This window comes from Ovis aries, chromosome 12, assembly GCF_016772045.2.
Source record: "Ovis aries strain OAR_USU_Benz2616 breed Rambouillet chromosome 12, ARS-UI_Ramb_v3.0, whole genome shotgun sequence".
NCBI classification, from domain to species: Eukaryota; Metazoa; Chordata; class Mammalia; order Artiodactyla; family Bovidae; genus Ovis; species Ovis aries.
Window position 1 is genome coordinate 35,168,081 of NC_056065.1, and position 16,635 is coordinate 35,184,715.

A 16,635-nucleotide genomic window follows, 5' to 3' on the forward strand; every position below is an offset into this window, starting at 1 on the left:
CTCTCTCTCCAGGTGAGCCTCTCTGCCTTCTATCATCTGAACTAAACAAATTATTTTTGTGTGCTTTCCCACTTGTTGTGTTATGTCTCTAGTAATAAACTTTGTATCTGCATTTACAGTTTTTGTCTCCATGATAAATGCATTTTTCCACTGAGGGCAAAGATCCAGGGGATATTAGCTTCTAGCCTCTAGCACTTGCTGGTCTGGTGACTAGAATTCCTGGTTTTCATCCAAGCTACTCAGATTCAATTCCTGGGCAGGGAATTAAGATCTCACTTCATGCCTACTCACTGCTGCTTTGCAGAGATCACCCCTGCCCTCTTCCACTGTTCTCACAGGCATGAGGGAACAGGAAGAGCAGTGGTGGGGACCCTGGGCAACCAAGAGAAAACTAGAATCTGTGAAACCTGGAGTCAGCGCAACTTGTCGGGTCCATATTAGGGCTTAGATAGAATACACCTGGGGCTGGAATGAGACGTTGGCCACATTCTTGTTCTCAATCGGAAAAAATCTGGAATTAGCATTTTCTGTTCATGACCTCTCTGACTTGCCGTGCCTCGGGGCATAACTGGGTGTGTGTTTACATGCATCTGTGTGCCCCGTGCATTTCTTTAACAGGGGGTTTTCTGTTCCTACTGGAGACGTCAATAAACCTTTGGGGGCAGACTCACGGTTTTAGAAGAGCACTTTTGGGGTGCAGGGTTGTGAGCAGGAGCATAACAGGGAGTTTGGGGTGAACTGGGACTGGTTCCAGAGAGGCAGCTGTGATGGCCCCCCACATCCCTTCAGATGGTGTGGAGCTTGGAGGTTGTTGAGCAGAGATTGGACAAGGGTAGTTAGGACTATAGTGATCTTTTACAAGGAAAGAGATTCAGATCTCCACTTTTTCTCTTTGTGGTTCAGCTTTAGTGAAATATACTGGATGCTCCCCACCACCACCTTCATGGATTATAGCCTTTTCATGGCAAAGCAGCTTGTGTAACTCAATGAAGCTATGAGCCATGCCACAGAGGGCTACCCAAGACAGATGGATCATAGTGAAAAGTTCTGACAAAACACAGTCAACTGGAGAAAGCAATGGCAGCCCAGTCCAAGATTCTTGCCTGGAGAACCGCATGGACAGCATGAAAAGTAAAAAGATATGATGCTGGAAAATAAACTCCCCAACCACCCTGCCCCCTCAACCCGGCCACCAGGTTGAAAGGTGTCCAATATGCTACTGGGGAAGAGCAGAGAACAATTCTAATAGCTCTAGTAAGAATGAAACAGCTGGGCCAAAGTGGGAATGATGCTCAGCTGTGGATGTGTCTGGTGGTGAAAGTAAAGCCTGATGCTGTAAAGAGCAATATTCCCTAGAAACCTGGAATGTTAGGTCCATGAATCAAGGTAAATTGGATGTGGTCACGCAGGAGATGGCAAAATTGAACATCAATATCTTAGGAATCAGTGAACTTCAAAATGGACAAGAATGGGAGAATTTAATTCAAATGACCATTGTATCTACTACTGTGGGCAAGAATCCCGTAGAAGAAATAGAGTAGCCCTCATAGTCAAAAAAGGGTTCAAAATGCAGTGATCGTTTAGTCACTAAGTCATGTACGACTCTTTGGCAACCTCATGGACTGTAGCCTGCCAGGCTCCTCTGTCCATGTGATCTTCCAGGCAAGAATACTGGAGTGGGTTGCCATTCCCTTCTCAAGGGGATCTTCCCGACCCAGGGATCGAACCCGTGGTGCCTGCTTTGGCAGGTGTATTCTATACCACTGACCCACCAGGAAAGCCCTGATGACTGGCTTCTTTCACTTAGCACATTGCTTTTGAGGTTCGCCAACCCACTCCAGTACTCTTGCCCGGAAAATCCCATGGACAGAGGAGCCTGGTGGGTTGCAGTCCATGGGGTCGCTAAGAGTCGGACACGACTGAGCGACTTCACTTTCACTTTTCACTTTCATGCATTGGAAAAGGAAATGGCAACCCACTCCAGTGTTCTTGCCTGGAGAATCCCAGGAACGGGGGAGCCTGGTGGGCTTCCGTCTATGGGGTCGCACAGAGTCGGACACGACTGAAGCAACTTAGCAGCAGCAGCAGTACTTCATACATACTTCAGTATGTAAGTACTTCATACCTTTTCATTCTAAATAATAGCCATCTTTTTTCTACCCATTCACTTGTTGATGGACATTTGGGTTGTTTCTACTTTTTGGCTATTATGAATAATGATGCTGTGAACATTCATGTATAAGTTTTTATGTTGAGTAATGTTATTATTATCCCCTCTTCATATATGAGGAAACAGGCTCGGAGAGCTTAGATGGGTTGTACAATATCACACAGCTACTAAAGGGTAGAAGTCAGATCATGTGATGGTAGGTCTCCCTAGCATGCTCCCATCCACAACGTCATATAGCCCCACTGCACATAGAGTGGATCTAGGAGGAGCAGTTGTTTTCTCTGCTTGTGCCTCCTCTTGGTTTCTTGTCAGATGCCCACCAGGTTTCTAGAACTGCCGTAGCAATTAAGGGATGGATCTGTACTCACGCCAGGAGGGAACCAGACTATAGGAAAACAGTCAAGCAAGAGACGTGGTCATCATGATATCAGCAGGATCTCAAGGGCAACCTGGAAGATTGCCATCCTCCAGGAAGGCCTGGGTGACAGGGAAGCATTTCGAGGGGATTCTCAGAAGTTTTTTTGATACAGATTTTGGCAAAAGCGTGAATTTCTTGGTGTAAGTAAAATATAGGTGTGTTCTATTATAGTTTGGGTTATTAATGGAAATGAGATCTCAAAGTCTAGTGAAGTCTCAAAAATGTTGATTGTCTTTAAAAGGAGATGGTTAAACTTATTGATGAAAATGTGCTGTAGTTGAAACATTGAAAAAAATGGTTTGTAAATCCAAGAATTAACTTTGCATTTTTAAAAGATTTTATTAACATAATCGTTTATAATGACTAGACTTCAAATCAGGGGCCCACATGTGTAAGTTATGCCACTGTTTGGTAAGCCTGCTGCCAGGAGGGCTATGAGCAGGATGACTCTATAAATTTCTCACCCAGCGAAGAGGAAGCGATATGGGCAGCACCGATACCTTCCTGTCGCAGAGGGAAATCAGTGAGTCCTTGGGAAACATGGAAGGTGACCATTCTGGCTTGTCTGGGACTGAAGACCTCACTGGAACATGGGATCTTCATTTTGAAACCAGACAGCATAGGTTTGCCCAGGATTAGTTGATCAACCTGCAATGCGGAACACGTGATTGTGGGAGGACCGCTGGGAGGCACGAATCCTGCTGTTTTGAGCATAGAAGGAATGAGTCTTTTTCCCAAAACTGACAGGTCAGAAATGAGAAGTAGAGACTCACAGATGAGCACTCCTTTGTAGGCTTAAATCCCTACTGCTGCACTTTTCTCAGCATCCTGTAGGTGGGGCTATTGCTCAGCACATTATGTACAGAAGGAAACCAGAGGCTCAGAACAGCAGATAGTGTTCGAGGCGCTTAAAGCAGCGGCTTATTTCATTACAGACGGGGCTTTTCGTTTGTCCCAGCTATATCGTCGGAGAAGGCAATGGCGCCCCACTCCAGTACTCTTGCCTGGAAAATCCCATGGACGGAGGAGCCTGGTACGCTGCAGCCCATAGAGTCGCTAAGAGTTGGACACGACTGAGCCACTTCACTTTCTCTTTTCACTTTCATGCAATGGAGAAGGAAATGGCAACCCACTCCAGTATTCTTGCCTGGAGAATCCCAGAGACAGAGGAGCCTAGTGGGCTGCCCTCTATGGGGTCGCACAGAGTCGGACACGACTGAAGTGACTTAGCGGCAGCAGCAGCAGCTATATCGTGCGTTTCCCTGCCAAGTGCTTGATAGGGTCTGAGACATAGAGATGTAACTGAGCAGGACCCTAAGAGGCCTTCCCAAGAACAGGCCTTCCTGTATATCCTCTGCGTTAGCTCCTCTCTGAAGTAACTGTGTGTGTTAGTCGCTCAGTCATGCCCAACTCCTTGTGATTCCATGTAGTGTAGCCAGGCTCCTCTGTCTGTGGAATTCTCCAGGCAAGAATACTGGAGTGGGTAAGCCATTTCCTTCTCCAGGGGATCTTCCTGACCCAAGGATAGAACTTGAATCTCCTGAATTGCCAGCAGATTCTTTACCACCTGAGCTGGAAGGCTGTTATTTCCTAAAGTACCTAGATGAAAGTATTCGATGCAAATTTCCTGAGTTGTTTTGCAGATGTAAACCCCTCTCCATCTCCAGCAAGACTTAACTACTTGACAACCTAGAGCACAAAGCCCCAGGCCTCCTGGAGCCTAAGGGCTGATAATGTTTACCCCTGTGACACCACCCTGCTACCTCACCAATGTATCTGCCAGTCAGAGAACTGTGTACAAGTTGATCACATACCCTGCAAACCCCTCCTTTACCTGGCTTTTAAAAGTGCTTTGCTGAAACCTTTCAGAGTTCAGGGCTGTTTAAGGCAATCAGCCACCCGTTTCCTTCCATGACCCTTGCAACAAACCTTTCTCTGTTCCAAACTACAGCGTTTCAGTTTGTTTGACTTCACTGTGCATTTGGGCATACAAACTTGGGTTAATAGAAACACTGCATACAATCTTAAGATTTTCTTCTCTCACAGTTGTTGCAAAACTTCAGATTTGTAGCATGGCCTAGAGTTGGTAAGATTTTATAGAAAGGGTCAAGAATCAGAGTTGGTGAGTCCTGCAGGCTCACGGCACTCAGAAGTACAGGTGCAGGGTTTATTTACTAATTCAGAACCCAGAGGCCCTGGGCTTGTGAAAGTGAAATTGCCCAGGATCAATTATTAGATTGTTGTTTAAGAAGCAAAAAGGACTTTCCTGGTGACTCAGATGGTAAAGAATCTGCTCACAATGCGGGAGACCTGGGGTTTGATCCCTGGATCAGGAAGATCCCCTGGAGAAGGGAATGGCTACCCACTCCAGTATTCTTGCATGGAGAATTCCAAGGACAGAGGAGCCTGGTGGGCTACAATCCAAGAGGCCACAAAGAGTCAGACACGACTGAATGACAGCCACTTTCACTTAAAAGGCGGGAACCCATCAGTGGGTTTACACAAGGAGGGAAAGGGAAGTAGAGAAAGCATAACCTTCCAATGCCCTGGTCTCTTGCTGTGTAGCCCAAGTCCTGTATGAGGCCTGAAGAGTTACACCGTGGGTGGGACAAGGGTGCGTTCTTGAATGTGCTTAGTTCATTTAATGAATACCCAGAAATCTGGAGTGGCAGTAACTCCATGAGCAAGGGCTTTGGTGTAGGCAGAAATGTATGTGTATGTACATAGGGTAATTTGGGGGAAGATGGCTTAAAAAGAAGGGATCCATAGTTTTTATGATAGGTCCTATCACCTTCCACAGTTGAGATCTGCCGATCTACTATACTATCATGTTTGTTAGTGACATGGTCAGCCCATGGCTTCAACTTCCAACATATGTGCCAATGACCCATAAGATTCTCGCGAATAGTCCTCTTCTTTTGCTTCCACATCCATAGGTGCTATGGCCTACAAGACATCTCCAGTCTGTGTCTCATGGGCACCTCAATGTCAACACATGGAAACCTGAAGTTAATAACTTCTCTTTCAATATATTCCCTGTTTAGGTGAATGACATCACCACTGACTCAAGTACTAGAGCCCTGTGAGTTGTCAGAGAATGGCTCTCTTCCTTCTGATTAGCCAATAAACCTGGTCTATGCCACCTCAGTAATACTTTTTGGTTCAGCTGTACCACTTCCTTTTCTCAATCCCACTGCCATTTCATTTATCCAGATGTGGAAACCACGGTAATAGGCCCTCTGCCCTCTCAACCTCACTGAGGAAAAATACCTCAGCTGTTCGCTTTTCCAAGGATGGTTGAGTCAAAACTTCTTTTGAAATACAGGCAAGTCTTTGGTGTATTCAAAGACCAACTGTAGTCTCCTTTCAGAGTTTCAGTGTCAAGTCCAGGAAGCCAGAAATGGAGGCTCCCTTGGCCAACAGAGAGAAGATTCTGGAAACAGCCCTGTAAAAGAGCCTGTGTGATTAGAGATGGAATTCAGAGTCAAGAGCAACGAGGAAGCACCTGACTCCAGTTAAGTTCTGTTATGCCCAAGTCGCGAAATCTCCCAATGACCACCAGGGAGCCGGTATCCAATGCAAAAGCAAGAGAGTCTTTATTACCAAGCTCGAGCTGGGGCTCCCACCATTACTGACGCAGCAGCTAAGGAGAGGAGCCCCGAGTTTGGGGTTACACTGCTTATATAGGGAATATTCAGGTGAAAGGGTAATAAAGGGAGTGTTCAGGCTGAAGGACTACTGATTGGTTACCCTCTTCTATAGGGTTGTGTGTGGATTTCTGATTGGTTTTTTTACTTCCACGGTAAATCATTACTTCCAAGGTAAATCACAATGGTAACTCATTACTTCCAAGGTAAATCACAAATTCTTGAACTTAAAGTCAGGAGGTTTAACCTAAGGGCTGATTGGCTCGTGCACGGTGGGGCAAGTTTAGGCAGTATCCAAAGTCTAAGTCTGTTTGCCTGGTACCTTTTGCAAAATGGAGCTCTTTTACAAGATGGAGTAACTTAGGCTCTTCAGTTCATCTTTAAAAAGGAATATTTTCAAATTTTAAATATTTTATAGACTGATTTTTAATGTTTTATTTATTTATTTTATTTTTGGCTGTGCTGAATCTTTGTTGCTTTGCACAGCTTTTCTCTAGTTTTGGGGGCTACTCTCTAGTTGTGGTGCGAAGGCTTCTCATTGTGGTGGCTTCTTTTCTTGTGGAGCACAGGTTCTAGGTGTGTGAGCGTCAGTGGTTGCAGCTCACGGGCTCTAGAGAGCAGGCTCAGTAGTTGTGGCACCTGGGCTTAGTTGTTCCATAGCACGTGGAATCTTCCCAGAACAGGGATTAAATCCTCATCCCCTGCATTGGCAGGGCAATTCTTGTCCACTGTACCAGAAAGGAAATCCTAAATATTTTAAACACTCAGTTCCACGCCAAAGAATTGACTCTTTTGAACTGTGGTATTGGAGAATATTCTTGAGTCCCTTGGACTGCAAGGAGATCCAACCAGTCCATTCTGAAGGAGATCAGCCCTGGGATTTCTTTGGAAGGAATGATGCTAAAGCTGAAACTCCTGTACTTTGGCCACCTCATGTGAAGAGTTGACACATTGGAAAAGACTCTGATGCTGGGAGGGATTGGGGGCAGGAGGAGAAGGGGATAACAGAAGATGAGATGGCTGGATGGCACCATTGACTCGATGGATGTGAGTTTGAGTGAACTCCAAGAGTTGGTGATGGACAGGGAGGCCTGGCGTGCTGCAATTCATGGGGTTACAGAGAGTCAGACATGACTGAGCAACTGAACTGAACTGAACTGAAAAAAAGCTTTGGAGTTCCTCAGCTGTGATAGAAACCCGTTGTGTGCACAGTCTCTACCCAGGCCACTTGGCATCATCCTTGTGGAACTAAAGAGGCAAGAGGAACTGATGCAGCCGTGAAGGGCATGCTGCCTACTCTGTCATAAGTGATGACCTTCTTTGGCCAGGGAACTTCATGTCTTTTGCCAGCATCCATAAAACTGGCAGGCTAACTTGTAAATGTGGAAGGAGGACATAGTCTTAAAACCTTCACAGTTCTTGACAATCTTGATGTTGAGGTGTGCCATTCCCATGTATGTTCTTGCAAATTTCCTAATATATATGAATCTATAACTAACCCACTTGTTTTATATATCTTAAATTACAGGTAAATGATTGTAATCTTTACAGGTCATTTGACACATTTTTAAGAATTCAATGAATGATTTAAAAATAAAACCACATTTATAAACTTAGTTACAATTAATTCATTCATTCTAATTGTTCTATCATCATTTATTAGATAGTTTTCCATTTTATGAACAAATGAAAGTGAAAGTCACTCAGTTGTGTCTGACTCTGAATCCATGGACTATATAGTCCATGGAATTCTCCAGGCCAGAATACTGAAGTGGGTAGCCTTTTCCTTTTCCAGGGGATCTTCCCAGCCCAGGGATTGAACCCAGGTCTGCTGCACTGCAGGCAGATTCTTTACCAGCTGAGCCACCAGGGAAACCCAAGAATACTGGAGTGGGTAGTCTATCCCTTCTCCAGTGGATCCTCCTGACCCAGGAATCAAAGCGGGGTCTCCTGTATTGCAGGTGCATTGTTTACCAACTGAACTATCTGGGAAGCCCTAATAAGACTTATGAACAAATCTTAGTTTATTTCTGAGAGCCAGCTTCCTGAAGAGAACCAGAAAAAACCATCTTGCAGTAAAAAGAGTCATGGCTGCCAGGGACCTGGGAGAGAGGGGATGAACAGGTGGAGCATAGAGGGGTTTCAGGGCTGTGGAAATACTCTGTGTGACACCATAAAGTAGGGTACATGTCATAGGTTTGTGCAGACCTATAGAATGCACAACACCAAGTGTGAGCCCTAATGTGAACTATGGACTCTGGATGATGATGGTGTGTATGTAGATGTTGCAGGGCAAGTGGAAGTGTTAGTTGCTCGTCTGTGTCTGACTATTTGTGACCCCATGGACTGTAGCCCCCTAGGCTCCTCTGTTCATGGGATTCTCCAGGCAAGAATACTGGAGTGGGTTGCCATTCCCATCTCCAGTGGATCTTCCCAACCCAAGGATCAAACCTGGGTCTCCTGCATTGCAGGCAGCTTCTTTACCATTTGAGCCACCAGGGAAGCCCCAGGTGTTGCAAGCCAATTATGACTCCAGGTTGGAACTGTTTCTTTGACTTCTTTTTCTTGCTTTTGTTATTTTAATCATACATAATGGCCTGTCTCAGAGAATCCAGCCCCTCTGCCTATTAAGCTGTGGTGCCTTGGTTCAGAACCCTGTCCACCTGTGACTGACAGGAAGGAAGAAGTTAACACATCCTCTGCCTGAGGCTTGCCATCCTGGGAGATATTTACAAGATGCACGGCCCTTTTAGTGTTTCCTCAGCTCCCCAGCATCTATGTTCTATAAAAGAAACCGGCATCCAGACCCCATAAGATGGTTATTTTCGAGACCATTTCTACCATCTTCTCCATCTGCCGGTGGTTCATTCATTGGCCTGTCATGCGCTGAGCAAAGTGAGCTTGGACTCAGTAACATAGGTTCATCGGTTGTGACAAGCATACCATTCTGGATGGGGGATATTGACAGTAAAAGAGGCTTGTAGGTGTGAAGGCAGGGGGTTTATGGGAAATCTCTGTACCATCCTCTCAATGATGCTCTAATGAATAGGGTCTACTAAGGAAAAAAACATCTGTCTTGCCTTTTGTGATGTAGCCTTGGAAGTCTTATATCCTCACTTCTGTCATAGTTTCAATGCCCCTGGATTCAAGGGGAAGGGAAGGGGGACTCTACCTTTGGATGGCAGGTGGGTCACAGTCACATTGGAAGAAGAGCGCATGGCCTGGCAAATGTTCCTACGGCCATTTTTGAAAAAAATAAATAATAATGTTAGTTTAGCATTTATACAGTTCTGTATATTTGCAATGCGGCAAGCATAAATATTTCAGTGCAATGCTCTTAAAAGGTAGCAAGCAGAGTAGGAAAGCAGTTTTCTGATTGTATGGCCCCCTGGGGTGATTCTTTCTTCTTGTTTCTATCCAAATACAAAAGAAAATACATGTCTCAACCTCCCCACCCACCCCTGCAATTTTTCCTTAATGGATGGTGAAAGTTATTTACAAAGACTGAGGCAGGAGGTAGAGGCCCACCCCACCCACTTCCACCCCCTCTGCCAGGGTAGATTCTGTGTATCTAAACTCTGAGGAGAAGAGCAGAACAATTAAAGGAGAGGGCTGGGCCCTGCCCCGACCACAGATCTCTCATTTCTGAAGTCAGGAGACCTCCCCGAGCACACATGCGCAAAGAAGGCTCCCTGCGGATGTTAGGGGGAGCAATGTCAAGGGATGCTCTACCCAGACACTGGTAGGATCCATCTTAGCTACAAGGGAGCGTAGCGTGCGCACACAGGGAGGATCCTGAGATATACCAAATATGGACTCAGAACCAGGCAAACCAAAATAATTGGCCAAAGGAAACCCAGAAGAAATTCCTCGTAGAAGTAATTCAAACTGCCATGAGACTCAGCAACCCTCTTTCTGAATCTGCCTGTATGTCTCTCCACACGTACTATACTTTTTTCCCTCTTAATAAATACTTTACTTGTTTCACTACTTTCCATCTTTGTGGAAATTCTTTTTGGCAAAAGTAAAGGGCCAGAGCCCTTGTCACTGACCACTGGTCTACTAGCTAGGGTCCAGTGTTTTCCCAGTCTCTGGCTGGGAATCCAAGTCCCACTCCAAGTCATTACAGGCTGAGGCCACCCAAGATCAAGACTGTGGTCTCCAATAATGTGCTAGAGTTATGGGTGGAGAACAGTCCCTTTTAATCCTGGCTAATAATCAGTTACAATCGTAGCAAAGCCGCCATCACAGGGCCTTTTATGATGCAACTTGTGGATCTAAAAAACTCAGTTGCTCAGTCGTGTCCGACTTTGTGTGGCTCCATGGACTGTGGCCCCCCATGCTCCTCTGTCCATGGGATTCTCCAGGCAAGAATACTGGAGTGGATTGTCATTTCCTTCTCGAGAGGATCTTCCCAACCCAGAAATCAAACCTGCGGCATCTTTGTGTCTTCTGCATCTCAGGCAGATTCTTTACCACCGAAAAGTGAAGAATGGAGGGTAAATGAAGTTAAGTAGAGTAGGCAACGTAGAAGGTGTATTTGATGTAAAATTCTATGATCACCAAAGATACATTCACCATTATTTATGATAAAGACTTCAATAATTCTCTGTATATTTCTTTCTGTGTAGCTCTTTAACTCTTCATAAGATGTTTTCTGTTGGTTCTGATGTGGATGACTCTGAATTCTTCATGATAATGGGAATAATGGGAAAGTTTTAAAAATTAATTCCCAAACCTCACAGTAGTCATTAGTTTAACCTTTTGCTCCCTCTCCACCTGTCCGACTGTTTGTGTGGGTGGCTTGGTTAAGCAGCACACATTGGCTTATTGGCATTTCACCCCTTCTTTTTCATTTGAAGATGTTACTAGTAACAAGACAAATACCTGGTATTTGTATTGTGCTTTGGAACTGATAGCACATTTCCACACTATCTCAAAAACAAAGATGAGAGAGACTCATGGAGAATTGTCCTAAACACTGCTCTTAATCAGACACTGGTAACTGTGTTTGATTGTAGCTATGGATCCTCCTCTCTGCCTTCCAGGCCACCCTGCAATTGCTTTCAGCACGTCTTCCTAAAGTTCTGTCTGAATATATTACCTCTCTGCTCCAAAACCTTCAAGGACTCCCTCTTGGCAACATAAATATAAAGGTCAAATTCCTTAGCCCGTCATTTAAAACATTTCAAAATTGAGTCAACATACTATTTGAGTCTAGTCTCCCACTAGTCTTTTGTATGTATGTATAAAATGCATGCTCCAACCAGTCCTCTCTTATTCTTTTCACATCCAAGTTTCAGCTCTTACTGTTCTTTTCATGTGGAACTATCTCCTTTCATCTTTTCCTATTAAAACTCTAACTTTTATTTTTTTTATAAATCTATGTAGTTTTATTAAGACAAAAAACTGACAGTGTTGATATGAAGTTTACATTTAAACAAAAGTTTTCACAAAAACCTAACACACGCCTAAAAATTACAATGGAGTTCTAGATGCAGATCAAGACGGTGTCAACCACTGATGGATCTCATGACTCAAGACAGCGTTTTGGATTTTAGTTAATTCTTAGGATTAAAAAATTTGTTTTGTTTTAAAGTGAACCACTGCCCCAGTATGAAAATTTATCTTCTCCTGAGACCAGGGCTTTTGGAATCATTCAGCTCTTGAACTCGTGCTGTCAGTGACTGAACCCTGCCACCAGTGGTTTCAAAGTTCAAAAAACAGAGGCTCCAAGAGTTTTCCACCCTATGAGCACCGGCCCTTGTCTTTCCCTACCCACTTACCTCCTATACCACTCTCTGCCCTTCCCTAAATACTTCACCAGTGGCTTGGATGGAGAAGCTGATATTTGTAACTTCACAATAGGAAAAGAAAGGGTCTTCTTGTCAGTTTCATGAGTAGCACCTCTAAGACAGAATGATCTGCCTGTGTATACACTCCAATAAGACTTTTCCTCCTCAACCAGTTTCCATCTCCCAAATGGCAGCTTTGGTAGCTTCTCATTCCTTTGTTGGGAACAGCATTAAGCTCAGGCAGGGGAATACCTTGGCTTCTAAGTTTCAGGCATTCACAGCTTTTAAACAGTCTCTCACAGTCCTCATTTAGGTTGCCAATGACATTTTTTGAAAGGATACAATATTCTGGACACTGAACCCAATCATCATTAGTTGTTCTTTCCTTTGTTTCACCGTTTCCCCAAATTTTAACAAAAATGATCCTAACCCATCTCCCTTCTTTCCCACCCCACCCCACCCACCCCAAATAATACACCAGTAATAGCCAAAGACTACACACATGCTACGCTGTAAAAATGCAGAGTTAACCCTATCGGGAAGAAGGCTGTGTGGGTTGTGGAGATGCTCTTTGAAGAGCTACAGTATCTCTTGCTCTCCCACATCCTATTCTACGTTTTGTCCTTCATAGAAGGCCCTTTGCTTTTTTTTTCAGCAAAGTTCAGAATGGGTTGCCTTGAAACACTGACCCTCCTTCCCCTCCACCGGGATGGGTGTGCAAACTGTACAGCATGGAGCGGCTGTACAGTACACTGGTTCCCTGGGCTGCTGTAGGGCACAGAAACTATACTGGCTCTTCAAAGGACATCTTCTCAAGCCACCTTCATGGTGTCAAGACAAGGAGAACTCCTTCTTTCCCCACTTGAGACCCACAGTCAGATGTGACGGGGCTGGTATTCAAGAAAGTTAACTCTTATCATCTTTTTTGTCGTCATCCTCTGAGGGGTAGGAATGCCACGTCAGCCTTTCTTCATAGAAGGATATGACAACCTGTGGGAACTTGACATTGGCTTCCTTGGCAGGGACCAGATCAGCCTCATCAGAGTTCTTCCATTTCATTAGGAACATGAGTTTTCCACTGGAGTCCGTAGCTCCAATAATCCTCTCTGGTTCCAAACCCCGGGCAAAGCCTCTTGGCTTTTCTGACTCTCCTTTCTTCTTCTTTGGTTTGCTCTCCTCCCCCTTATCTTCTGAATCAGAATCAGCTTTGCGCTTGCCTCCCTCTGATTTATCTGTCTCGTGTGCTGTTTTCTGTGACTGCAGAAACTCAGCAATGAGGTCAGGGCAATCCAGGTTCTCTTCTGGTTCCCATGTGTTATCCTCATCTGAGAAGCCCTTCCACTTTAGGAGATACTCCACTTTGCCCTTTACCATTCGATGGTCTAGAACTTTTTCCACCACATATTCTTCTTCCTCTTCTTCTAGCACGTCCTCCACTTTCTTCTTGTTTTGTTTTTTCCCCCATAGTGCCCGCCAGCTTTCTGGTATAAAGGATGACACTGCTCGGGTCTTGCAGTCGTCAACCCTCCCTACACTGGTTCAAGCGCCCAGGCTGCTCCGTCCGTCCTCTTCCCAATTTACTATGTTTCCTCTCCAGCCCAATCCCCCAGCCACCCACCCAACCCACGTAGCATTGTCTTGGTCTACTCAGGCCGAAGGGCGACCCGCAAACGCCAAAACTATAACTTTGTGTGTCCAGCACAAAATGCATCTTCTCCACTGAGCTTTCTCTGATAGCCTAATCATTCTCTCTCTCTTTAGCCTCCTCTACTATGTTGTTTGTATGACCCCCTATTTCTGTTTTGAATTTATTCTTTTCTGGCTGTGTGGTCTTTGTTGCAGCCCAAGGGCTTTCTCTAGTTGTGGTGGGGAGTGGTTACTCTGCATTTCAGGGGGTGGCTACTCTCCGTTTCAGTGGGCTTCTTATTGTAATGGCTTCTCTTGCTGTGGAGAATAGGCTGTAGGCACGAGGGCTTCAGTAGTTGCAGTCTGAGGGCCCTGAAGATTGCACTCATCTCACACGCTAGTAAAATAATGCTCAAAATTCTCCAAGCCAGGCTTCAGCAATACGTGAACCATGAACCTCCAGATGTTCAAGCTGGTTTTAGAAAAGGCATAGGAACCAGAGATCAAATTGCCAACATCCACTGGATCATGGAAAAGGAAGAGAGTTCCAGAAAACATCTATTTCTGCTTTATTGACTATGCCAAAGCCTTTGACTGTGTGGATCACAATAAACTGTGGAAAATTCTGAAAGAGATGGGAATACCAGACCACCTAACCTGCCTCATGAGAAACCTATATGCAGGTCAGGAAGCAACAGTTAGAACTGGACATGGAACAACAGACTGGTTCCAAATAGGAAAAGGAGTATATCAAGGCTGTATATTGTCACCCTGCTTATTTAACTTATATGCAGAGTACATCATGAGAAACTGAGGCTGGGCCTGGGCTGGAAGAAGCGCAAGCTGGAATCAAGACTGCCGGGAGGAATATCAATAACCTCAGATATGCAGATGACACCACCCTTATGGCAGAAAGTGAAGAGGAGCTAAAGAGCCTCTTGATGAAAGTGAAAGAGGAGAGTGAAGAAGTTGGCTTAAAGCTCAACATTCAGAAAACCAAAGATCATGGCATCTGGTCCTATCACTTCATGGGAAATAGATGGGGAAACATTGGAAACAGTGTCAGACTTTATTTTGGGGGCTCTAAAATCACTGCAGATGCTGATTGCAGCCATGAAATTAAAAGACGCTTACCCCTTGGAAGGAAAGTTATGACCAACCTAGATAGCCTATTCAAAAGCAGAGACATTACTTTGCCAACAAAGGTCCGTCTAGTCAAGGCTATGGTTTTCCAGCAGTCATGTATGGATGTGAGAGTTGGACAGTGAAGAAAGCTGAGCACCGAAGAACTGATGCTTTTGAACTGTGGTGTTGGAGAAGGCTCTTGAGAGTCCCTTGGACTGCAAGGAGATCCAACCAGTCCATTCTAAAGGAAATCAGTCCTGGGTGTTCTTTGGAAGAGATGATGCTAAAACTGAAACTCCAGTACTTTGGCCACCTCATGCGAAGAGTTGACTCATTGGGAAAGACTCTGATGCTGGGAGGGATTGGGGGCAGGAAGAGAAGGGGACGACAGAGGATGAGATGGTTGGATGGCATCACCGACTTGATGGACGTGAGTTTGAGTGAGCTCCGGGAGTTGGTGATGGACAGGGAGGCCTGGTGTGCTGCGATTCATGGGGTCACAAAGAGTTGAACAGGACTGAGTGACTGAACTGAACTGAAAGCTTGGACTCAGCAGTTTGGCTCCTGGGCTTAGTTGCTCTGTGGCATATGGGATATTCCTGGACAAGGGATTAAACCCTTGTTCCCTGCATTGGCAGGTGGGTTCTTAACCACTGTACCAACAGGAAAGTCCACCTATTTCTTATCTTTCAAAAACTGGTTAATTTAAAATGTGTCTAATTTTCTTTATTATATTGTATAGATATTCGTCTTTGTTAAGGATCTTGTGTGTGTATGCATACTAAGTCTCTTCAGTCATGTCTGACTCTTTATGGCCCTATGGAATATAGCCCACCAGGCTCCTCTGTCCATGGGATTCTCCAGACAAGAATACTGGAGTGGGTTCTTCCTCCAGGAGATCTTCCCAACCCAGGGATTGAACCTGCATCTCCTAGGTCTCTGGTATTGGCAGGAGGGTTTGTTACCACTGGGAAGTGCCACCTGGGAAGCCCATTAAAGATCCTACATGCTACAATAGGTAAAATATTGATACTCAGTATTGACTGGTTTTTACTCCTGCGATGTTCCAAGGTGGCACCCTGGTTGGAAGAAGCCATGTTGTGACTCCACCATTTTTAACACAGATTCTCGAGTTTCCCTTGGTGGTGGTGGTGGTGGTGGGTGTCTTCTTTCTTTCCTGTCAGCTGGCAGGGGAAAGAACATGAACAGGTATGTGCGGATGGTTCTTATCAGAGAACTGGAAATAGTGTGTTCCACTTCCTGTCATATTCCATTAGAAATCTGTCAAGCCGAGCAGCGGTGGGAAATTTCTAGATCTGTACATAGGAAGGAAAGGAAAGGAGTTTGTGAGCAAACTCATCAGGTAGCTGGTGTCCTCACAGAGTAGTATAACTTCCCTCTTTTCTCTGTGTTCCAACATCAGCTCTTAAAGGAACTCAGTAATATTTTTTTTTCCTCTAGGAGTTGTTTTTTTTTTTTTCCTCTAGGAGTTCTGAAGAAAAAGATTCTGCCACTTCTCTACTCTTCACTTGCTTTTCCCCATGAGGGGAGAACTAGCTCAACTTATTAGGGAGATCAGTGATAAGTGGATACCCCTGGGCCAGGTTAACTCGAGTTCAGGGTGCAGGACAGACTCACACTGTGTGATACCGGAAGCTGAATAATTTCAAGAACACAAAACTGTGTGCACAGAACTGTCAGAGCCCCCAGGTCTTTGGAAGGGCTTTTGCAGGTAAGGGTGTAAAACTTAAACTCCGCTAGCTCCATGATGAACCCCCGGCAGGCCACCACGTTGGCCACCAGAACAGCCGGAATCCCTGTCCAGAGCTCTCCATCAGGATGTGAGGTGGTCAT

General features: G+C 45.0%; 1 protein-coding gene across 1 annotated transcript; it reads right to left on the bottom strand.

The window, feature by feature from the left end:
- Positions 1-12,936: 12,936 nt before the first annotated feature.
- Positions 12,937-16,635, bottom strand: LOC114117269 (chromobox protein homolog 1-like). The gene is made up of 2 exons (XM_042229323.1): positions 16,420-16,635; positions 12,937-13,539 (listed from the first exon to the last, which is right to left on the bottom strand). Exons 1-2 carry the CDS (start codon positions 16,633-16,635, stop codon positions 12,937-12,939), a joined length of 819 nt encoding a protein of 272 aa, XP_042085257.1.

Coding starts and splice junctions, on each gene's coding strand:
- LOC114117269 (XM_042229323.1), bottom strand. CDS start 16,635: ATGACCACCTCACATCCTGATGGAGAGCTCTGGACAGGGATTCCGGCT. Junction 13,540..16,419: donor AGCTTCCGGTATCACACAGT/GTGAGTCTGTCC, acceptor GACGACTGCAAG/ACCCGAGCAGTGTCATCCTT.